Source organism: Aythya marila (assembly GCF_965140915.1).
Source record: "Aythya marila genome assembly, chromosome: 1".
Lineage (NCBI taxonomy): Eukaryota > Metazoa > Chordata > Aves > Anseriformes > Anatidae > Aythya > Aythya marila.
Genome location: NC_139042.1, coordinates 18,094,767 through 18,118,948, shown reverse-complemented (window position 1 = coordinate 18,118,948; position 24,182 = coordinate 18,094,767). Strand labels below are relative to the sequence as shown.

At 47.9% G+C, this 24,182-nt stretch overlaps 2 protein-coding genes across 2 annotated transcripts in view; one reads left to right on the top strand and one right to left on the bottom strand.

Annotated features, from left to right (window-relative positions):
- The window catches only part of RNF17 (ring finger protein 17), a gene marked incomplete at its 5' end in the record, with an annotated part of 194,710 nt that extends 184,467 nt beyond the window's left edge, over nt 1-10,243 (bottom strand). Inside the window, one exon of the mRNA XM_082751634.1 lies at nt 10,048-10,243. Coding sequence (XP_082607760.1) covers nt 10,048-10,243 — 196 coding nt within the window. The remainder of the gene's footprint in view (nt 1-10,047) is intronic.
- The window catches only part of ARHGAP20 (Rho GTPase activating protein 20), a 61,114-nt gene continuing 47,140 nt past the window's right edge, over nt 10,209-24,182 (top strand). The window contains exons 1-2 of the mRNA XM_082758228.1: nt 10,209-10,340; nt 20,201-20,286. Coding sequence (XP_082614354.1) covers nt 10,242-10,340; nt 20,201-20,286 — 185 coding nt within the window. The 5' untranslated portion in view covers nt 10,209-10,241. The remainder of the gene's footprint in view (nt 10,341-20,200; nt 20,287-24,182) is intronic.

Genomic DNA, 24,182 nt, shown 5'->3' with positions numbered 1-24,182 from the left:
AGAAGGTAAAGAGGAGTACGTGACAACACTGAAAGAAAATCTGAACTTTGAAATCAAGCATAACCAAATTTCTCAGAGGTTTTTGGATATCACTGTTCCCGCTGTCCCTCATGCAGGGCAACTAAGATACCAGTGACTTTGTATCAGCCACTGTTATTCCATTTAGCTACACTTTTTTTTTTTTTCTTTTCTTTCTATATGCATTACCATCCTCTGAAATTTTCTACAATATTGTGAGCATCTGACCTTTTACTCCAGTAACTCCTTGGTACCACTCAGATGCAAACATCACTACTTTATTGGTGAATATGAGGGCGTGCACCACAGCTGACTTCATGCTACCATCCGGCCCTACAAATCTGTGGTGCCCTACAAAGGGTGCTGAGCAACATCGGAGCCAAGAGAGCTCCTGAGTTGACAGCTCTCACTTAACAACAAAATGATACCTGCTCCACATCGGTCAATACACAGACCAGGAGTAAAATCAGTTTTATAGTGGAAATCCATAGATAGTAATTTAGCATGAGGACACTGTTATTGCCTAACAAAATGGCATTTATTTTACAGTCATGCTTTACAGTATTCAAAGCACAGAATGTAAAAGAAGCAGCTTTCTGTAATCAGCCCGCTGCAATTGCTAGCTTTTCAGTGCAGCTCTCCGGCAGAATTGTTATCCCCATTGTTATGCACATTATTCATTTGCTAATGCTCACATGCCAATTAGCTATCAATCCCCATGCACCAATTAAGCAATAAAGCAATCAAAACCACAGGCTGGCAAGCCAGGCTCACCTCGGTTCCCTCAGTCTCTGAGACACGGAGCTCACAGAAGTTCCCTGCTTGGTGTTGGATGAAGGCATGTCCAGGAGTGTGCCTCCCCCTTGCCAAGGGCAGCTCACTCCATAGTGTGCAGTAACCATGCAGCCATGCATCCACAGCCTGGTGACCCCAAAACCCAATGTGGCCACCCCAGAGTAGAAGGGAGGGATGCAGAGGGCTTGAATGGGGGAGAGACAGGGGACTGCAATATCCTGGCATATCTTGGTTAGTTAGCAGGTTAATTAGTCTGCAAGTGACCTTGATCTGCTATGGTGTAGAAGCCAGGATTTTAGGTTACAATCAAGAGAAGTGACATTATTCTCTAGATCAGGGTTTACAAGGCACAGGATCTGCTCCCCTGCCCTGAGAGCCACCATGCCACCTAGAGCAGTACCCACCAAATTTTCCTGCAAGGCCCCAGCACAACTTTACATCTGTACCTGGGCCCCCTTCAACCTCCCCAGCACCAAAGGGGGCCTTCAATGAAAGGGATCTTTCATTTAATGCAAGGAGCCTTTTACGTTGCTGGAATGGGCCGCGAGAGCCTTGCAGCAAATGGGAAGCAGGCTCTGAACTGGGCAGCAGCAGCACCGCTGTGCTTTGGGACCCGCACGCCGCAGCAGTCAGGACTTAGGAATTTGCAATGTAAACTATCCACAAGATGTGATGGGGGATTTTTATTATTCTGCCAATAGAAACTTTTGAACGGAGAAGACGGGGAAAGCTCTGGCACTGATATCACTCTGAGGGCTTCCACTGATAACACCAGAGGCCTGTGGACATGTGCCGGCCCAGCTCCTGGCCCCATTCCCTTCCCAGAGTCTTCGTTAATGTCAGATCACAACCCCCCGTTAAAGAAATATGATTTATGAGCATCTTGCATGCTAAAGCAGAGGCAGAGCTTTCCTGGAACATTTTTAATGAGTTTGGGTGCAGGTGGAGAGGGAAAGGTAAGCTGGGAAAAGCCTGGGCTGCCGATGACTCAGTACATGAAACAACCTTCGTCTGGCAGCTTTTTACTTTTCCTCATCGATCCAATAAGGTAACTGTAAAATTATGGCATCCAAATAACATTGCAAAGTATTAAATAAAGCACAAGGCCAGCATATATTTTAGAGTAAGTGGATAATGTGACATCAGTGTCAGTTCAACCTTTTGAAAGCAGCAGAAATATTCTGGGGACATAAAAATATGTGTCATTATGTCATACTGCGAGGCATAAAAAAATCCTGCAGAATCCAGACTGTACTTTTATATGCATTTTAATTTAATTTCATTGAAACGGATTTTTTTTTGCTGCCTTGGTTACCAAAATTGGCCTAGCAACCACATGGCTTGGCCAAAACCCATAATTCACGTGTTTTCTTGACAGGCCTCTCAGGATCAACAGTTTCCACTGACCTGCAGGTCCTCAAGCCAGCCACAAACCTCTTTGGTTTAGCATTAAGCAGTGATGCCCGAATGGCAGCAGAAGCAACAAGGTAGGCCTGTGATTACTAGTTCAGGTTTCTATTTAACAAATGCACAATGATCTTTCTGACATTCATTTTAGCTTTTTTTTTTTTTTTTTTTTTTCTAAATTTTTGAGGTCCAGTACACATTCCCACAGCCAACTATGTTTCAAAGACTGCAAATACATGAGAAATGAAGCTGGTGGACCTTGTGCCAATGTGGGAAGATGCCACATGGGGCATCTAAGAGTGACCACCCATAAAAGCCATTTGCTTTATTTCTGCTCAGACCTGCCTTCAGCTTACATCTCTAGTGCTCTCTCCCATCTTTCTAATTACAAGGATAGCTCCTGATTCTGCTGTATTAATGACTATCCATGCTGTCTCCTGTTTCATTAAAATAATTGGAAGGTGATCTTGTATTCAAGTTGTGCTGCCATGTACGGCAGCATGTAGTAGTAATGCTGCATTGCTGCTGCTGTGCACACCCAGCTTTGTGGCGTCCAGCTAGCATACCCCTATCCCCTGGGCAGATCAGCTTCCCCAGGTACCCCTGCTGGTGTCTTGGCACCAAACAGCCAAACCAAGGCCAGTGGTGATCAGACATGGCTGTTCCCTGCTCTCTCTTCCCTCCTGTAGCAAGAGCTGTTTCATGGACCAGCAGCATCGCGCTGCCAACCCCGTGCCTCCTCTCCCCTGCATCTCCCTTGCCTTCAGAGCCTCTCGCCACTCCTCTGCTCAAAAAAACCTCAGCATTTGCAGCAAATGAACATTTTCACTCTTCCAGAGAAGGGATTATGTTATCAAAATAGGTTAATGAAAGTGCTTTTTTAAAAAAAAAAATATATATATATATATATATAATTTTATTTTTCCCTGATTTTGTGGCCTATAGGAGTTTACTTTTTAACCACGTTTATGAAACAGTTTCTGTTTTGAAGCATCTGGCAGTCACTACCATTAAATCTCCTTTTTTTCCTGAAGCCTGAATACTAAAACACTTCAAGCCCACCATTATTTTACAGTTTAGGTTTCCATCCAAGTGAATGCACTTCAATACTGATCACCTCTCTGCTAATTTAAAAGCAATAACCTCTTAACCTGAGACAGTGCTTTGCTTGATAACCAGGGCCAACATGCTGCTGATTCAGAAGGAGTGCTGGGTCACAGCTTTCATGTTAAGAAATAGTGCAGTATGGATATCTGCTGGAATCTTATCTAAATTTACACTATCCAAATATTGTAATAGCTTTACATATATTTTTATGGCTTCAACAGTTACAATGACACGTAGGAAATGTGAAATCAATACATTTCTCCTTGCTAGGTGGCTTTCCACATTGTGGGGAACAACCCGTGTGTGGTAAAATATTAATACAGTGCTGCCAGTCTCCCTGTACCCCTCCTGACAGCTACACCCTTCTGCGGCTAATAAAAAAGCAGTGAAACAGTTGTTTTGGAGGTGGGGTGTGAAAGGAAGAGAAACACGTGCACGTGGTCCTTGCAAACAATACGTACCGTGCTTTGGAAATTGTGATTTCGAAAGGCTCCGCACCAGATGGAAAGAACTGAGAGAACCAGATTGATTGGAGGTCCAGAAATCATGAACTGCAAAGGGAAGCTGAAGGATTAGGTATTGTTTAGTACAGAAAAGAGGATTGTGGGCAGATAGTGTCCAAATACCTAAAAGGTAGCTCTATGGAGGAAAGAATAAACTCTTTTTGTATCCGCTGGGCTTAGGACAAGTTGTAATAGGCTTAGCTGAGGAGAAGGCGATTTCAGCCAGGCTTGAGGAAAAATAGCTTCTAATTGCAGGGACAATGCAGGGACAGGCTCAGGAGGGAGCCTGCAAATCAGGCACATTTCTGAGAAGTTATCCAGGCGTCCTTCAGGAAAGACACAGGTAAAGCTGCTTGACAATGCGGTTTACGATATCTTCTGCAGCCCTCCCTAAATCTGCTTCTTACAATTACAGTGTAGGTGTCAGGAAAAGCTTGGATCTGCTTTGAAACCGTTGCTTTTTCTCTTAAAACACTGAAATATTGACAGTAGCAAATGGGAAGCAGAGGGGCCATGGTGCGAGCTGCAGCGCGGCAGCAGTGGTGGCAGCCCTAAACGTGGTTCTTGCTGGCAGTGGAGGGAATTCAACCTCTTGGCACTGCAGCAAAAAACAGGCTCCATTTTGGAGTTTTGACAGTCCTCATTGTCCACATCAGCTAGAAGATCCAGGAATTTCCGTCCTCGTATAACGGGCCGTTTAATTTGTAAACCACAGGCTGTGTGGTTAGAGGCCGAGACAGGCAGGAGAGCCAAGTCCTTGCTTGGTGTGGTGCAGGGAAGTCTGGGCTCCCACCTTGGCTTACAGAAGCTGAAGATATGTCCATCAGGTTATATTGAGTAATTCAACACTTTGTGCAAGGAAAATATAGCTATTTCCTCCTGGAGTCCCAGTCCGCGGGAGGATGTCTAGCTCATTTTTTATTCATCTGAGTCAGTTTTGAAAGCATCCCACTCTTGCAGTGAACGGATTTGAGTGTGTCATGAAAGGACAACTAAAAATCTTGCCCATAATTTTTTAATGTCTGTCGTTTGCAGCTCGACAGTCCCACAGGTTGTTAGGAAAAGAAAGTTCCCTATGGTGAGTGGAAAACAGTAAATCCAGGGAGGGACCAGAAGTGCAAAACAATCCATCAGTGTGTTAAAAACACAAACTGACAAAAAATATGGCCCTCTGGGTTCTTAAACACACTGACAGTAAAATCTGTCTAGGTTGTGAAATAGAGAAACCGATGCCTGCAATGACTCCAGAGCGAGGATGATAATGTGATAACTTTTATGGATGATTGCATGTTATACTCCAAGGGCCCCCCATTCATGGGAGATTCCTTTGCATCTCCTAAAACACCAGCGTCAACAGTCTGCTCTCTGTTTCCCATAAATTCAAGTCCCATCAGCCATAAAACGAAGATGCTCTATTCTTGACGTGACCCCAATAATTCCCCATTCTAGTTACCGTAAATGTTCCTGTTATGGATGTGTAACCCTCACTGGGCACATATATGCCAACCTTACTTATGTTATGCAATTTATGACTCCATGCCTCAACCCACCGAGATGGGAATCTGGCTGTCTGCGTGGCCAGCACTTTGTGGAGCTCCGGGGAGTCCGTCAGCAACACCTAGCTGTAGCAGCAGCAACAAAGTACGGGTTATTTATGAGCTGTGCACAGACAGTCATGCTTCTCAACGGGAACTTTGGGACGAGCATCTGCTAACACACTCTCGTCAGATTTCAGGTGATAGGTTGTCTTCTCTCAAGAATACGTCAATGAACAGAAACCAGCCCTGTTGCTGAGCATCGCCGCCAGTGCTTCTCAAGGAGTCACATAGTGTGGTGGGTGCACAGTGAGGTTTATGAAAACTCAAGCCCATTCTGAAGAGCTGTGTCAACCTCCCTTCTTCTAATGGCACCTGCGTGTTGTGCTCAGGATCACCTTGCAGGTTCAGCTCTGGGTATTTCCATCGCTGTCCACCTAGCTGAGAGCAGAAGCTACACAGCTCCAAGTGCAAGTGCTCAGACTTAGTTCGGAAATGTTGCCCACAAAGGGAAGAGATTAGGCCTTATCTTAAACGAAACGCCATCCTTTCATGTCTAATACTTTGCTCCTGAGCGAGGCCTCTCCGGTTAGCAACTTTTAATTTTGCCTCACAATTTGCAGTTGAAAGGATGAGCTCTGGAAAATGACCGCAAGGAAACCTTCAGTGCGGAGAAACAAAATATAAACCACCTCATGAGACTATTAATGCAAATGAAGGAAATAAAGCATAAAAAACAGAAGTAAGATGCAGGAAAAATAGGGACAGGATGAATGGGAGGGAAATGCAATGTCACTCACCGATGGGTGGTGTTGCCATGAGGCCGTACGCACACTGAGGAGCTCGTGCCAGCCGTATTTGCTCACAAGGATTGCACCAGTTCAGCTACGCCGATTATAAAATCAAGCTTAATTAAATCAGAGCTGCATTTGCATGCAGGAAGCATGCAGCCCTTCAAAGGCAGACTTCTCTTTGATGCGCTGGGCCGAGTTTCACACGGCATATGTAATAAGGCTGAAGTGGGTATTAAAAGGCAGCAGGATGGGCGGTCGGTTCCTGCGCGGGGCCAGGCTGTCACAGCCCTTCCTCGTGTCTGGGCAGCAGCTGTGGCCATGGGAGGATGGCTTGAGCTGGCCACTGGCCCTGAAATCAAAACCCAAAACTGGAAAGTCTTTGCAACCTCAGGAAGGGACAGAACGGGGAGTTTTCTGTCACCGTCAACCTACGTGCACAAAGTGTTAATAACCACCATGGCTTGAATCCCAGGACATTTGTGAATAGCACTCAGCAATTACTCACGTAGTATTTAATGATTTTATTAGCAAGCTGCTATCAAAAGGGAAGGACGGGGCTTGGTTCCTGGGCTTTCTTCTGTCCAGACCCTCAGGGACCGTGGAGCGTGGAGGATGCTCTTTGCTTACCGCAGCCTCTTTGGCACGGAGCAGCAGCAAGTCCTGTGAACACCAGCAGCGAAGGCTTCCCAGCTGCCCCCAAAGCTGCTGTGCTGAATTCGTGAAAAAGAAGGCGATGCCTTCTAGCCAGTGTTCCCAAGGGATGTTCTCACTGACACCAGGAACCAGCTGGACTGCTCCGAGCTGAGGATGATGTGAAGCTGCTAAGCCAGCCATCCTCTTCTCCTCCAGCTTTCTCTTTCAGCTCAGGTTTTCTCCCTCAGCGTGGCTCCTGCCTGTCCGGGATGCAGCCCTATTTTTAGAGGCTCATAATACACGAGCAGCATTGGGTTGGAGGCATTAGGTTATCAGAACAGAAAGCTGTTGCATCGGATCTCACCGTACATGTAATTGCCTCTGGAGTTTCCAGTTCTGCTCCGCTGCGTGGCTTTAATTGCATGAGGCGCTTGTGGGTTTCATAAAATTAGTATTCAGGAAAATGTATCCTTCTGGGGCAGATTTGGGGGGAATTGCATTTAGCCAGTGCAAGTTAAGTACAGCTCGCTCGCTCCTCGCCTACCGTGGCTCCTCGGATGCCGTGATTTTTCTTGGAAGGGAACCTCTGCTGGTGCTAACGTGCGTGGAAAGCTCATAAAACCTGGAGGCAGCAGCAGTCCCCGCACCCAGCGTTTGCTAACAGCTCGCTGCGGTTTTCCCTGGCGTGGCAGATTTACAGGGCTTGCGTTCCCATCTGGATGGGCTTGCCCTCGAGTAATTCTCCCGTGTCTCGTGCACAAGCGTGACTTCCCTACTACACCCATATATTTCTCCATTCCAATCCCCCCTTTATCCCCCCAGTGTTTTTCTTCTAATACTGTGGCCAAGGCAACAGAAAGAAAACCTCTCTACGAGCAGGCGTGTTATTTTCTGAGCCTTGCACATCTCGGGGCAGGGCTCCCGCAGGCTTTTGGCTGGTGCTGAAGGCAGTCGGTGCAGTTTAAGGGTGGTTTGGTGAAATTACACATCCAGGCACTGCTGCAGGTGAGCAGGGACCAGGAGTTTGGGCTCTGCATTCCTGCAGCGTCATCCACAGCCCCGACAAGCAGCGAGGGGCAGCCAGGGCTTTTCCCACCCATCCTCTGCACACAGAGATGGATTAAGATTCCCGGGCAGTTTTTTGGCACAGCGAATTAGCTGAAGGTGTGTGAAAGTTAGCATGTTACGGCTGTATGTCTGCATTCACGACGCACAGAGAAGCTTCTTCTCTGATCTTGCTTAACCAAATGGCAGGGTTTTAATCTGTTTATCTCTGTGAGCAGGGGAGAGTCAGCGTTCAACAAACATCGTAGGAACCACACATACGGGATTAGATAAAAGGACACCTCAAAATCACATGCGAGTGTTCAGGACAGTTTATGTAACGTTTCCTTTGCAAAATAAATATATACTCACAGCCTAACTTCCAACCCCTCACCAAGAATGTCATCACTTGCGAACGTTTCTGGGGAGCAGGGTGCCAAATCGCTAAATGCATCCCGGGCTTGGCATAGACACGGAGCACAGCTTCCTCCCTCCCCTGCCCCGGCATCGGATGTGTCAGGCTGGGAGCCGGCAAGGTTTTGTCACGTCGGAGGAAAGATTGTGTGAATTCAGCGAGTGGGAAATGGCACAAATATGCACACGGTGCACACACCTCTGTCCTGGTGTCCACTTCTCCTTGAGGACATTCAGGGCAGCCCAGGGGCTTTCTGAGCCCTGACGCACCCCCATGGTGTCACCCAAGAGCCATCACCGAGCAGCCAAGTGCTTGTAAGTGTCTACAGCTCGTTTTTTTTTTTTTGCAAAGGTGGTGAGGAACAGCGAAGAGGTGGATGTGGGAAAGCCCAGTGCTTCCGCAGAGGAGGCAGCAGCGCTCAGGCTGCATCCCAGGCGTTAATATTTCATCCACCCTTCGCTTTCCATTACACGGTTCCCCTGCCTTGCAGAGAGCAGGGTGCAAGCAGCGGGCAGGTGCCCACATCGATCTTGGTGACAGGAGCACTGAAGCGCTGTGCCGTGGAGCTGCTGGGCCTTCACAACCTGCCAAGGTGGCCCCGCGAGGTGACACCAAACATCACCATTCCCCTGCTGTTTCAGGTGTGCATGGCAAGTGGCCACTGCCTCGTGCATTTGTGCATCCAGAACCTGGTGAGATCTGATCCAGAGGAGAAGTGGCATTACAGAGCCAGACCAAGTCCTGGTGCAGAAGGAAGGTGGGAGATGGGAACAGCTGCACGTGCGATGGCAGCGCCTCTCTTCTTCTGCCTTTTTTTGGTGCTCAGCACGAGGAAATGCTCACAGAGCCTGTACCCACCGCAAAGGCAGGGGATAAAACCCCACCTCCCAACGTGGACAAAGGCAGGATACGAACGAGCTCCTCCACAGCCTCACCACCGCTGCCTACCACCAGCACGCCTCCTCCCAGTTTCCAGCCGGGATTTATTCAGAGCCCCTTCCCACATGGTGACCTTGGGCCAGTGCCAATCCAACAGGTTGCTGGTGGCCCCTGACAGCACCCCTCAGCACCACCTCAGCACCCCCAAGCACCCCTCAGCACCACCTCAGTACCCCCTAGCATCCCCCAGCACTATGTAGCCATCCCCTCAAGCCCCTCCTAGCACCCCTCAGCACCCCATAACACCTCCCAGCACCCTCTAAGCACCCCCAGCAACCCCTTAACCCCCTCAGCACCCACCCAGCACCCCCTGGGTATCCCCTCAGTACCCCTAGCATCTCAACACCCCCTAGCACCCCTCAGCACTCCCCAGGACCTCTCAGCACCCCTCAGGACCCCTCAGCACCCCTCAGGACCCCTCAGCACCCCCTCAAAACCTCCTATCACCCCTCAGTGCCCCCTAACACCTCTTCAACACCCCCTAGCACCCCTCAGCACTCCCCAGGACCCCTTAGCACCCCCTAAAACCCCTCAGCACCCACCCAGCACCCCACAGCACCTCCTAGCACCCCTCAGGACCCCCCAGCAGCCCCCAGGACCCCTCAGGAGCCCCCAGCACCCCTCAGGACCCCCTTAGCACCCCGTCCAGGTCCCCTCAGCACCCCCTAAATACCCCCAGCACCCCCTCAGCCCCCCAGGGGCAGCACCCCAGCACCCCCTGCCCTCTACCCCTCCAGCAGGGACCCCCCCAGGCCATGTCCCTGCCTTATGCAGGAGCCCTGGGACCGAGGGGGGGCTAAACCCAGGACCCCACAGCCCCCTCCCCAAACCCCCCCCCCTTCCCCTCAGCCCCGCACCGCGCATGCGCACGACCACTCCCCCCCCCCCCAGCAGGGGGGGCCGGCTGGCTCGGAGGCGGGCGTGGCTTCGCGAAGGGGGCGTGGCCAAGAGGAAGGGGGCGTGGCCTGTCGAGGGGGCGTGTCCCGCGGTGGCGCGCCCTGTCCATGGTGCGGGCGGCGGGGCGGGGGCGGCGGCGGCGGCGGGGGGCCGCATGGCCGCGATGTCCCCCCAGCAGGAGCACCTGGGGCCGGCCCGCTCGGCCTCGGTGAGCGGCGAGGGCAGGGGCTTCGCCGCCGCCGACAGCAAGAAGGTGAGGCCGGCGGCGCTGCCGGTGCCCACCGGGGACCCTCTGCGGGAAATAGAGGGGAGGGGGCGTCGGGGATGGGGTGGGGATGGAGATATGGGGATATGGGGACGGGGTGTCCTGGAGGTGATTGGGGATCCTCCGGGTGGGCAGCGCTCCAGGGTGTAAGGGGGGAGCTGCCCGCCCCGGGAAGGGGTTGTGGGGGGAGCGGGGAGCAGCCCGGGGTGAGCCGGGGGGGGTTTGGGGCAAGGGAAGGGGCTGTGTAGGGTGCGGGGGTCGCCGTGGGGATGCTTGGCTTGGATGGGGTTTGTGGGGTGGTCCTACAGGGGAGCTCCGGGAGTGGTGATGGAGTGGCCGGGGGGGCGATGGGGAAGGGTTTGGCTGGGGCTGGGGGGTGCTGGGTGCTCCCACACGTGTTTTGGGGGAGAGAAAAGGACGAGCGGCTTCCCTGAGAGGCGCCCGAGTGAAAAGGAGAGCTGTCCTAAAGCCGAAGCTGGGTGTGCGATCTGCCTGCTGGGTGGCGTGGGGGCATCCAGCACGACCCAGAGCACAGCGCTGGCTCCTGCACGCAGCCGGCTGCTCGCCTGAGCGAGCTGCAACAACCACCTTCATCCCCCTTCATCCCATGTCCAACAGGAACCCCTTTTTTTCCCCTTGGTTTATAGCGAGTGCTGTAGTGCTTTTTGTACCGGGGCCAGGTGCCTTCCCGCACCAATTGTGCTTCGCTGTGCCGCTTAAATCCAGGCACCCTCTGCCTTTAGGGGAGTGCGGTGCCGCTGGGTGCCGAATATGCTGGCGGGATTAGAACGAGTGGCCAGGTGACGGTGTCCTTCCTTAAATCCCTCCACCTGATGGCTTGAATTTAGGATGCGTGGCAGAGAGGCTGAGCTGTGTCCAGCCCTGCTGCCCAGCGGTGCCGGGGGCTTGGCTGGCTGGGGAGCTGTGGAGCCAGGAGGGGTCCTGGTCCCTCTCCTCCTCCAGAGCATCAATTTGGGCTGGGAGGCGATGCTGTGAATTTCCCTGGGATGTCCCCGTGTGTGCCGTGTCCCACCAAGGCAGGAGGCATCCAACCTGCCCAGGGCAGAGATCGCTGTGAAATATTTGCCTGGACAGCCAAGGCTCGTGCCACGGTTCGTACCCGGTAGGTTTGTGAAGAGGGAGCACGATGCACCTGCACAGAGTGGTGGAGTGTCTTCTGCTTGCTGCCTGGCTGGATGAAATGATGGAGAAGATGCTCACCCTCTCTGATCATGCAATCTGATCTGAGACAGCTACACGCGTGGCTTTGATTTTCCTTCTTCCACCTCTTCGATTTTTGCTGAGGACCGAGTGCCGTGGACCTTGCTGCCCCGGCGCCAGACACCACCTGGGAGGAGGAGGGATGCTGGAGCGCTGTGAAGACGAGCACTGCTTTCCTTCGAGGTCTGCTTTGGGGTCTGGCGTTGAGGACAAGGACTGATGGCAGCACTCGAGCTTCCTGTTCCTGCTCCTGCCGAAGGAACGCAGACCTTGTTTTCGCCAGCGCTGACAGGGGAGCGGGGATGTTACTTTTTACGGATCTTGGCAGCCCTCTTGGAATTCCTCGGCGTGCAGGCAGAGGCGGCGGGGGGACGTTTGGAAACCTTCCTGCCCAGCAGCCTGCAGCCAGCCCAGCCCAGCGCCCCGATCCCCTCCCACGGTCCTGGTGCTCCCGTGAGCATCCCGGCACAGCATCTCTCTGTGCCTCACTGGGGTGGAAGCATCCTACCTTTTTGTTCAACCTTGGGCTTGAAGCTGGATCTCAGCGTCAATTTGAACATTTTTTTCCCTACTAAGGCTCCCAAGTCTCTCTGAAAACCTCTGTTTTGACTCCTGCACAGTGCCAAGGCACCACACTTTTTGACAATCCTGCAGGTCTTTGTTGTAGCAGGAGAGGTTGTGCTGCTGGTGTGGTGGCAAGAGATCAGCTTTGATCCTGGTGGCACAGCATGGCAAGGTGAAATACATATGTCATGCTGTTTCTCATTCTGACACAAACGCCCCCAAATCCAGCATGGTGAGCGGCCACCGAACCTTTCTCTTTTTATTATTTCGACTATACCTTTGCCAAATGAAATTTATTCAGCTGAGATTTGCTGCCTTGTTCTGTGGTCGTCCGAATTCCTATTTTATCTCCCACTTGGCTGTCAAAGCAAAGCTGAAGGATCACATGCTTGATCACATCATAAGACCGAGAGATAGAAATTGTCTAGGACTCACTTCATGTATTTTGGGTGCCCCTTTAGACTATTTTTTGGGGGAACACTTCCTCTTCTTTCTTTGCAGAGCAGCCTGCACTGCTTGCATGCCTCACGCACGCTGTGGGGTTCTTCTATTAAACGCTTTTAAGGCATTTGAGACACCCTGCTGAAACATGACATTGAAGTCCAGTGTCTTAGTGAATGCTTTTGGAAAATCCTCAGCCAGATTCCCCCCTTTACTGGGCGTACTGGGGTTGCTGGACGATGCTGGGTCGGCCCACAGAGCAGTTTTGTACTGGCTGTTTGGTTTGGTAACCGCTACCAGTAAATTGATGCAACTCTGAAGTGGGCTGAAGTAACGTGAGTAAGAGTGATTTTACTGATAGAGCTTATTTCTACAGATTTATCAAAACAAACTATTCAGCATGTCTTTTATGCCAGGATATCTGTGTCAGCAGTAACAGCTGCGGTCATTTAACTGTATTTATAAGTTTCTGGTGTTTCACTTCTCCCTTCGCAGAGGGGTTAGATTCCAGCCAGTGCCGCATATTTTACACAAGACAATATTTGTTAACATAAGCAATCGCTCTTAGGATTTTTTGCTGCCTCCTTGAAAATTTCAAGTGACTACTTATAATTTTTGTGAGGCTCGGCAGTTCTTTGTATTTACTCACACGACGTGTACAAAAAGTTAACCATTTTGTACAATAATATTTGTTATTTGAGACAAAATGTGGTATCCCCCTACCATAAAACTACGTTTCTTTGTGATCCTGCTCACACATAGGGCAGCAGTTTGCTGTCAGGAAAAGGAAACTTGTTTTCCTGATGGTGTACTAAATGGATAAAATTCAAGCAAATTGAATTGGAAGAGTGGAGGCAGTCAGACATAGTCTTCATCCTCTTCTTTGTCTTACCCTATGAAGATGTCTTTGCCATTATGCTTGATGACACCTTGCACTCATGCCCTTATATATAGGTTTTTGACATAAAGCTCCTTAAGGCTGATTGCTCCTTCCTGTGAGTTTCTGGCCTTTCTGCTGTGCTCCTGCCTGAGGATTCGGGGGGCTGTGGTCAAAATCACACCACGCGGTGCCAGAAGTCTCGGCTCCCCAGGATCACTTCTGTGATGTGTTGGACATCAGACGATTCCTGTCATCCTGCAGATGTACCCTGTAGCATCTCTGACAAGGACTGAAAAAAACCTCTGTTTTAATGAATTAAAATGAAAAACCTCTGTTTTAATGAATTCATCCATGGGATGGAATGACCTCGGCAGGCGGTGCTGACTTGTGATAGCTTTCTGTGATGTGCCTGGTGCTGCTGCTTCAATCCAGAACTAGAATTAGCCATCCCTCCTCTGTCTGTCCATGAGAGAAATGGAAAATTAGGCACAAAACAATGTGTTCTAGCTCTTACGTTTCTTGGTCTTGTTTCTTTTTAGTCCCACATGATGGCAGTAGGAAGGAGAGGGACTCGGCATGCCATGTAGAAGCCAGCACCCAAGAACTGCATGTAGCACATCGCTGTCTCTTTACTTAACGCTGCTCGAAGTATCCACGTGTAGTGGGGGCAGTCTGCTTCCTCTGTCACCTGTAAACTGCTCCAAAGAAAGCCTTGCCATACAGAAACTGGGGCAGAATTGTGTCTCTGTGTTAAAGCTCCTGCTTTGTGAGGCTCGGAAGGAAAACCTGGGCTCCATCGCAGCCACCACAGGCAAAGTCTCAGCGGGCAGCGGGCGCAGTGCAGCTGCCAGCAGGACCCCAGGCTAAAGGCTCAGCACTGCCTTCCTCCACGTTCGTAGTCATCTTCCACATCTCCAGCCCTTGATGTAAATGGCTGGGATCCTTCCAACACATCTACATCCGTGCTGCCAAGGTTTAGCATCCTTTGTGGGGTGGTTGGTAGGACATCTTTTACCCGCAGGTTCTTCCATCAGGTTTTTCTTTCCACCTCTGGTCTCCATCTGCCCCTTGCTCTCCAGCAGCTGCTGGTCCAAGATGAGCAGCGTTTTCTTCCCCTCTCTTGGTAGCTCTTTCCTCCTTGCCATCATTTTCTCCATCCAGAATGGCTTTCTTTTTAGGAAAGCCCTTGTAAGTAGAAGTACCCTGCCAGCATAAACACAAGCACGTAGTTTTGTCACCTGCTCTGTGGTGATGGTAAAATGGCTCCCCACAGGACCTGGCCGTCTCTCGGGCACACGTTCAGCTGCCTGAGCCAGCAGTGCACACGCAGCCATCTTCTCACCCTCTTTATAAGGGCCCAGGAATGTTACGGGTCACCGTAGGGCCATTTCTTGCTCTCCCCAAGCATAAGAGATTCATGTCATTTGTGGTGTTTTTAGGCAGCTGTGCACTGTGAGTCTGACAACCGTCGGATTATGGCATGGTGGAAGAAGGGATTTATGGCCTCTCGTAAGAAGCCCAGTGATAGAGAGAGTGATGCCCACTTGCCTCAGAAAATTACCTCCTGGCTGATGAGGATTGTGCTGATTTTTTCACTGTTTGTCAGGCAGCGAGCTGAACTCTGTTGTGCGGGTGTCTGTAAAGGTTTGTGTTCTGCCCCTTCGTTCCTGCCTGGCTGAACCAGAAACGTGCCTCACGGATCTGTTTTGTTGCTCAGACAACAAGAACAGAGTTTGCATGGGTGAAATCCCTCTCTGTTATTAACGTAGATAGTTTTATAGAGCAGGCTTTGTTAAAATCGGACTTCTTTTTGTTAGAAAAATAAAGCAGCGGGAGGGAGAGCTTAGCCACTTGAGCGCAATCCCGAGTACATCTGGGTGCCGTCCCTGTCACCCAGTCAAATGACCCAGGCACATGGCCCAGCCTTGACCCACTTCTGGAGCGAGCCTGTAAATCAGGAGCCTGAAATCCTTTCATCTCTGGGGAGGCTTTTAGCAAGGGTGTCTGCCAACTGCTGAGGAGGCATTTCTGCTGCATCCACCTGTCAGTTAGGAGCCGAGTGCCCTTTTCAACTATTTCATGTATGAATCCCTCACATAGCATACAGGTAAAACCATTTCTTCAGCCTTAACTCAAGCCCTTCACTACGAAGACGATTGCACCGTAGGGTGTTAAGCTCACAAATTCTTCTGCTCCCCGTCCTTTACTCAGATAGCAAAGAGAGGATTGAGCTGATTAATTCAGCCCCGTTGGTCACCTTAGTTTTCTTTTGCAGTGGGTGGAGGAAATCGGCACTTCTAGGTCAAGACTTGTTTCATCTTCACGAATAAAGCAGGACAGGTGAACCGTGCACTGAATGTGTCCTTTTCTCTCTGGGGACCAGAAAAGGAGCACAGAGTGGGTGGCTCAGGTGTGCAAGGCTGAAGCTGGGTGGGGGGAACCCTCCCGCGTGTCGGCCACGTGCAACAACCCAGCAGGATGGGTGCTGTGCTCCTGGGGAAGCCCAGCCCAGCCCAGCCCAGCCCAGCAGCCCCTTTTTCTCCTGCCCAATCCTACCTGCTGCCTCCTACACCTCTGCAGGAGTTGCAGCAGGGTAGCTGCACAGGGTTTTGCTGCTCTGAGCACTTGCAAAATGTTATAAATGCTCTGTATCTGGTTCCCAAGTTGTTTTTCACCGCAAAAGAAATGTAAGTGCCACGCATTTTTTCATGCGCTCTTTATTTTATTTATGTTCTGCCATTAGCTTTCTAAGCTTGACGTGGTTAAGTGATGTACACAAATCACAAGAGTGCTTTATCTTCGGTTTGATGCCTTTTTAAAGGCAGCACGCAGATGCTGCTGTTTCCTTTTTTGTGGAGTGGGGATTAATATCCCACCTCAGATATATTCATTTACATAAATTCCATACAATATCAGTATCCACTTCAACTGCTAGCCAAATTAGCTGGATGTAGGCAGTCAGAAGTAGGTTATTCCTGCAGCCACCGACTCGTGAGATACTTGTGGAAGTAGTGCTTTAAATTTAACCCTGCTCCCCATACGGGCTCTGATTCATGAGCAGAGCCAGCACGGTTTCCAGTCGTGGTTTGCGAGGTTGCTGCCCTCAGCCCCGTGGGCTGATCTGCTCATAAACCACCTACCACCAGAGTTTACAAAATAGTGGTTCAGAGCATAGGTGTGATCGTTATCTGGGGTAAGCTCATTCTTTTGAAATCTGTAGCCCTACGTCTGTTTGCAGCAGGCGAGAAGCTAGCCGAACGCTGAAGCGTACCCCCGGTCCTACAACCACAAAAGCAGCCCCTTTTGGTTTCTGCTAAAAAAGGAGTCGAGGCAACCACCAGCAGAAATGCAGAAAGTATGAAGTTAAACCTGAACTCGAGGGGAGGGGGTAGGGAACTGAAGGTTTTCAAAGTGAGGAAGGCAAAGATAACTCTGGTTTGTCCCGGCTGATACGAGATTATCATCTCTGCATCTGGCACACTGTAAACATTCATTATGGATCCTGATTTTATGATACATTTCACATGGCTGTGACTCAACCAGCAAGTATGAGGATTTCTCCCCGTGTTGGCCTTTCTAATATTTACATGAAAAAATGGGAGGTTATGATGTGGGACGCGTTGTGAAATGCTTCTCCGTGTCCCATGCTTCGGTACTTGGTCGTTGCATCTCCTTTTGCTCCCAAACATCTGCTCTCACTGCAGCTGTCCAGGATGTGTCTGCTCCTCTCCACATTGCCAGGGGGACATCCTTGCACATGTAGCAGCGGGGAAACGGAGGGGGGCAGACATGTGGGTCCAACCCAGCCAAAAATGAATTCGTCCTATTCCTTCTCAAAATAAAATCGAGTCAAGTCATCAAGATGGACTCTTATTTTCACCACGCAGACTCTGTACATGGCAAACTAAGAACAAAACAACCCCTAATTAAAGAGGTTGTAAACAATCTCTGTAGTTAATGTCTCTGGGTAACGTTTTTATTTGCATACAGCTGACCTGACTCACTTCGTTTTTGCTGTGAAGATTTTCCTTTTCCAAATCGCATCAGTGATCTTCTTCATGTTTTCAGGCTCTTTTTTTTTTTCTTAAAGTTTTGCTTAACAGCTTCAGTCTGTACTAAGAGGCTGCCCAGAAAGGCTGTGCAACCTCCTGCCTGGAGGTAACACAGACCTTGCTGGACTACAGACCTCCTGGGATCCCCTCCTGCCTTGGGACTACCATAAGTTTGACTACTTGTGGTAGTCCTAAGATTTACCTTAGTCCTTGTATATATAAGTCGAGGCTGGAATCTCACAGGCACTATTGAACACTGCTAGCCCAAGCATGAAAAAGATTGCCATAATTGAGAGAGATATTTAGGATGCGAGGAAGCATCCTAGGACATGAGGATACGGCCTCAAGTTGTGTTAGTGGAGGTTTAGATTTGGTATCAGGAAAGATTTCTTCATGGAAGGAGTGTTTAGGAATTGGAATGGGCTGCCCAGGGAAATGGTGGAGTTCCCATCCCTGGAGGTGTTTAGGAGATGTGTGGATGAGGCGCTTAGGGACGGGGTTTAAGTGGTGGACTTGGCGTTAGGTGATGGTTGGGCTTGATGATCTGAAGGGACTTTTCCAGCCCAAGTGATTCTATGATTTCAAAATGCTACATTTGTTTGTGTCTTTCTTTTCGGACCTGAGCAGTCAAAGTATATAAGATCTCTAGAAATAATCACCAACCCCCCCACTGCGTTTACAGGAGCTGAGATGCTCCAGTTCAAACCACCCCCTGAAAGCCACCTGCCCAAAAATTGAGACTTGCAGTGAATTTCTGATTGGGAGTTGATGCTTTGTATGAACTCCTACAAAAACTGATGGTTAGGTGACATCTATAGCTTCCTTTCTGTAGGATTTTAGATTGTGTTGATGTACAGGCTTCCTTCTGCCTTCACATTTATAGATATGCCACTTTTAGAAATGCTAGCAGATTCTCAGTTTTTCCAGCTGTAAGGTGTACTGATTTCGTTCACTAGAAAAACGTAGCACAGTATTTTCTTTCCTTTTTGCTCAGTTAACTTTCAATTGGATAGAAGACATCTAAATGGTCTCAGACCTAATTTATCGGTCTTGAGATGGTTATTTCTTGATGACAGAAACGGGTAGGAGGGGATCATTTTTAAGGGTGAACTGAAATTACAGTTGTATTTGTGTAACTGAATATCTAAAAAAATAAACAAGCATGCTCTACATAAATAAAGGGGAACAAAAACAAAACAAAACAAACAAAAAAAAAAACCAAACCACCAAACAACACTAACATATGCATTGCAATGAGTAAAAGAGATACACTTGCCCAAAGCAAAACACATAGTGCTGTCGAATTTCTATCCTCAGAGTGAAGCTTACTGTGCACCTGCTCAAATAAAATGCATCCCACATCCAGAGCATAAATGGGCAGAAATCAGTTGTTCCCTAATGTATTTGTTCCTGGCATTTGATGGTTAAATAGAAAATCTTGTTTAGTGATTAGCTGTGAGCAATGAGTTCATGACTGTCCGAGGCGTGTTTGTTTGGGTGCTCCCGGCGGTGCCCAGCCTGGTGCGAAGGACCAGCACAGGACACCGGTCTGTCTGGGTCTCGGGAGGAGCTCAGCCTCATTCCTCTTGTTCACCGGTTTACTATGAAAAATATTTGAGCTAAATAAGGTAACAACCATCCTCCTGGTGGAGAGGCAGTGAGGGAAGAGGTCACGCACCTCGGCCGCAGGAGGCTGCACCACTGCTTCCTAGAGCAGCTCCAGGGTTTGGGCCAGGGCTCCTCAGTCCTATTTCTGGCTGCAGGAGGGGAAAAAAATACGGTGGTGAATACATTTGTGCTCAGGGCAATGTGTGTTTCTGTCTTCAGCACATGCTTTTGAAAATTTCTGCCTCTGGAGAAAACAGCGTTGTTTATTTGCTCGGTATTTTTATTGCAGTATTCAACTTCACGCAATGGGAATCCGTACTCCCTTGATAGCTACTGATATTTTCATCTCTTACCTGTGCTTTATTTTATTTTTATTTATTTATTCATTTATTTATTTATTTTCCTGCTGCATTCCCTGTCTTTGAGTGTTTCCTTTTGCCTATTCCCTCCTAGTTTTTCTGTGCCTTCTGAGAGCTGCCCTGCCTCTCACTTCCCTATTTTGGCCCATACGTGATCAGGAATGAAAAAAATGTCATTAATGACTACCGAGAGACGAGAGGTAATGCTCCAGTTAGATTAATAGGGAAGAAAACTGTTTGTACCTCTTTAGAGTTCTAAAGATTTGGAAAAAACTTTTAGCCCTGTGTAGCAGGTAGTCTTAGGGGGGTAGAATTCAGACCTTAATTTATGATATATGTCAGACCAGGCACAGAAATGTATCAAGCATTTGAAAGTTGAATCACCATCTGGATTCCTGATACACTTAAAGTACAATAGATTCTTAAGGGTCAAAAAGTGTTTTAGGAAATGCTCTAGATGTTTATTTCATGTATGCAAGACCTCAGGCATCTCTGTATGGACACTAATGATCAACTTTTCTGTATCATGGGCTTCCTGGCTGTGCTCCCGTTTTTCTCAATATGTGATATTTTGCAAGCATTTTTTTCTCCCAGGGCTTCTGATGGCAGTAACTTATCTTTTTTTCCCATGGCCTGAAATTGGAGTCTGTGACAAGTCCGTATGCATGCACTAATGGTTCCCAATCTCACCTACGATTTCATTTTGTTTCTCTTTCCAAACAGAAAATGAAGAGCTTGGCCCAAAGGCGCCAGTCTGCACCATCTTTGATCTTTGTCAAAGCTCTTAACAGATCGAGATCCGTCTCAAGGTGAGTTTTGCTGGCTGTACATGCAGTACTAGGCACATCTCGGGCACGGTTATTGTGGGATTGTACCATTTAATTTGAGCTTGGTTCCTGCCATGGATCTGCTGCATGATACCATCTCTCCAGAGCTGTGGAGGCTCAGGCTGGTTTAGGACAATGCTGTGGGCGAGGGTCTGGTGGTCACCACCTACTCTCATCCTCCCATAGGAGCTTCTAGGACTGGGCGTGTGGGTGTGTGCAAGTGTGAAGCATTCAGCACATCGTATCTTCCGCCAGGATCAGCCTTTCTCCTCCCTTCCCACCCCAATGTAAAGCTACCACAGAAATGGGAGCTTCTATGGAGCTCTTCCAGTGTCCGTCTCTGCTTCCTGACCTGCCATTTGGACCACTCTGCATACGTAATTTTATCTTCCTGCACCTACAGTTCATTAGACTTTAAACTTAGAAAACATAAGTGTTTATCAAGAAGTGAACCATCTGGTAGGCTGTTAATGCTTCCAGCTGTGTAGAGCTCTTTACTAAGAAACATTATTGAGGGAAATTAAAGTATGGCTTTGTAAGGAATATTTTTTCCTACACTGTGGTGTGTTAAGTAATCAGTATGTGAGCTTTGGAAAGTTTTCTGTGTTTGATCTAACCAATACCTGGTTTCATATTTGTCATCACACAGAATTCCACAGTATTTCAGAAACCTGTGAAAGTATTCTGTGAAAACATCAGAGTTGCAAAATAGGGAAGGAAAATGAGTTGAAACTACTTGCAGGTCTTTTTACTGGCTATGACATGAAAGAGAAAACTTAGAAATGAATTCCTAAAGGCGTTTGCACCTTTTTGTGTAGTCTAGTGGCCTGAGCATAGGACCGAGAGCCAGCAACATGTGTTCTGGTTCTGGCTGTAAAATTTCTTCCGTGGCCTCTCTTCGACTTTGTTTCCAAGTCTTTAAAATAAGTCAAATAGGTATTTTGTAACCCCTTCATGGGAACATTGAAATGCTTTGATTGTCTGTACTATCCTATTTATCTTCCATTTACTACTGTTTCTTCACCGTATTTGTAATGTGCGTAGTTGTGATACCACCCGTGGGGCATAGATCACACATTCATAACTGAGGTTCTGAAATTAGAGATGGACTCTTGCTGTGGGGGCAGCAATAACTGAAGGGTACAGAGGACAAGAGATTGGATCCCTCAGCCCTCAAACTTCAGGGTTTCCTGCCATTTATACACCTGTGTCTGCACAGGGAGTTATGGAATCACAGAATGGTTTGGGGTGGAAGGGACCTTAAAGACCACCTTGTTCCAACCCTCTGCCATGGGCAGGGACACCTCCCACCAGGTCACGATGCTCAAAGCCCCATCCAGCCTGGCCTTGAGCACCTCCAGGGATGGAGCAGATGTCTTCCCTTCAAGCAGTTAATGCATTCTTGAAGGGAGGACATTCCCTTCAAGACAGTCGCCACTACTAAAAGAAAATTAACTATATTCAGAATTCATATTTCAGAACTTCGTCATTTGCCTGCTGGGGTTCAGACATAATCATTTCTCTTCAATTTTGCTTTTTGTTGTTGTTGTTTTATTTCCTGGCCCATAAGTATCAGAAATTGGCCATAGCTGGAGAGCCTCTAAGTGAGATAATACTCAGCATGTAAATTTGCACCTAAGAATTTTACACTGTTTCGTAAGTGTAACTATGTCTTCCTTACATAGTCCAGGTCAAAATTCTTTCCAGATCTGGTGTGCAGAAGGATTTTTTTTTCTTTTTCTGTAAGACTAGTTCGCAGAAACTTTGTGGTGTAGAGGACTGAAGAGTGGGAAAAGTTGCCTTGTTCTGCAGGAAGGGCAACGCTTTGCCTGACAGACCCTACCACTTCCAGAGCTGGAATTTGTTGTTGGATTTTGCCTCAGCCCTGCCTGTCCTCTGCCTGTGGCATGCCATGGTTTAGCTGCTCCTGTTGTTTTGAACTGAAGTCTGTGACCTTAGTGAGAGGTGTCTGGTGAAGTCTGAGGACCCTGGAGGCCAGAGCAGGTGATTTTGTGGCTTTGAAGTCTATCAGTGAGAGACTAACACTTTGGATGATGTAGTGTTTATTATTGTTCGCAGGAGCAATAATTCTCACCTATGCCTGACTTCCTTGTTTGGCTGTGCAAAACACATTCCTCTTCATCACGAAACTGATGGATGAGCTTGAACTTTCTCCTCAGTTTGTTGTGTAAATGCTTAACTCCTGTGAAGTGCTTTCTCTTAAGGCAAGCTAGAGAGCAACAAAATGACTTCCCTTGTTTTCTAATCTCCTCCAAATGTTTTATCTCAGAACTGTCTCAGCTCTTAGTTCCCTTTCTTGTAGACACAGCCAGCCTGCAAAATCCATTATTCTCCTCTGGCAGTGAACCTTAATAGCGGGACTCCATAACACTTACTTGTTAATGGTTGATTAATGACTTGTAGATAATAAAGCTCCTATCTGAAGTTAGCAAACATCTGTGAGGGATTTATATGAATCCTCTCACCTCAGCAGCTGGCTCACCTCAACATTTGTTGAAATTAATGAACAAGTGCAAAGTTTAAAAGGGCAGGAAATACTTAGAAGCACAAGTCAGCTTGTATTTTTATACCATTTTATATGTCAGGTGCCCTTGGATTATATACAGGGCATTTTCATAAAATGTGGTGGCAGCCATTTGAGACCTACCTTTGGGCAGTTTAAAGTTTATTAATGGTTTTCAAAGAAACCATTGTGACATCTGGAGATGGCTATTTCAGCATTCGGAGGATTGAGGTTTTTTAATGGTAGTATTGCTGTAGCTGTGACAGCCGGAGGATGCAGGTGAGACAAGAAGATCTAGCTGGAAAAAGCAGGCACAGTTTTGTTCCACTGCGCTCTTCACTCCTGAAAGAGAAGCTAATTGGAAAGTCTTGTGTGCTTAGAAGCTTGTCTTCTTTTTCCCCTGCTATACCATTTGGTTTAATGAAAGTTAGACCTTCTTTACAGATCTTGCCTTGCTACATCAGCCATATAAAAGGAGTTACATGATAACTTGGCTTGTGGAGGAATTTTGAGATGACTTTGAACAGCATGATCATGTACAGATGAGCAACCAGGCAATCCCCATCTCACTCAATTGTAACTGTAAATAAATAGTAAATAGTATAGATATTGTACTGGAATTCCGGCCCTTACAACCAACAGTTGAAAATATGCAGACTATTCATTGCCTCCTGGTTTTGCTCCTTTTTTTGTACAGTTTATCTTTCCTCACAAAGTAGTGATGAATAGGCATGCAAAGACTGTTTCACATCATCCCATGTCTTCTTTGGAAGCACTTTGAACAAAGTTATTCCAGAAATACACCAAAAAAGTAAGCTTTTGATATTTTTCTTGGCTGATACTCAGATGCAGAAAAAAAGTTTGATTTTTAATGCCATTAATATGTATGAAATCAGTAAAGGATTTGGGTTAGTTGTATTTGGCCCTAGACCTGTTGCACAGTTGTAATTTTCCTCTTAATTTTCCTTTTTTCTTGGTGTCCTTTAATGCAAACTGCACAACTTAATGATATATTTCAGTGCAACACAAATTATGGGTTTGAAACAGAAACGTGTGAGGCCTTGATTTTTAAGCGTTGGGTCTTGTCTTCTCAAAATAATTGACATTAATAATAAAGACCTGTTTCAAACCAAATTTGCAGCCTTTGTTCCACTGTCCCTCAAAACAGTTCTCACATGTGACAGCCCAAGCTACTAAGTTTCTGCTCTGTGTTGGCAGACCTCTGTTCATGTGGAGGATACGTGACAGGGACAGCCAAATTCTGTGTTGCTGTCGCTAGCAGCTTCCTTTTTGCTAATGCGTGCCTCACAAGATCTTCCAAAGTGATATTTTTACATGCTTAATAATATAATTA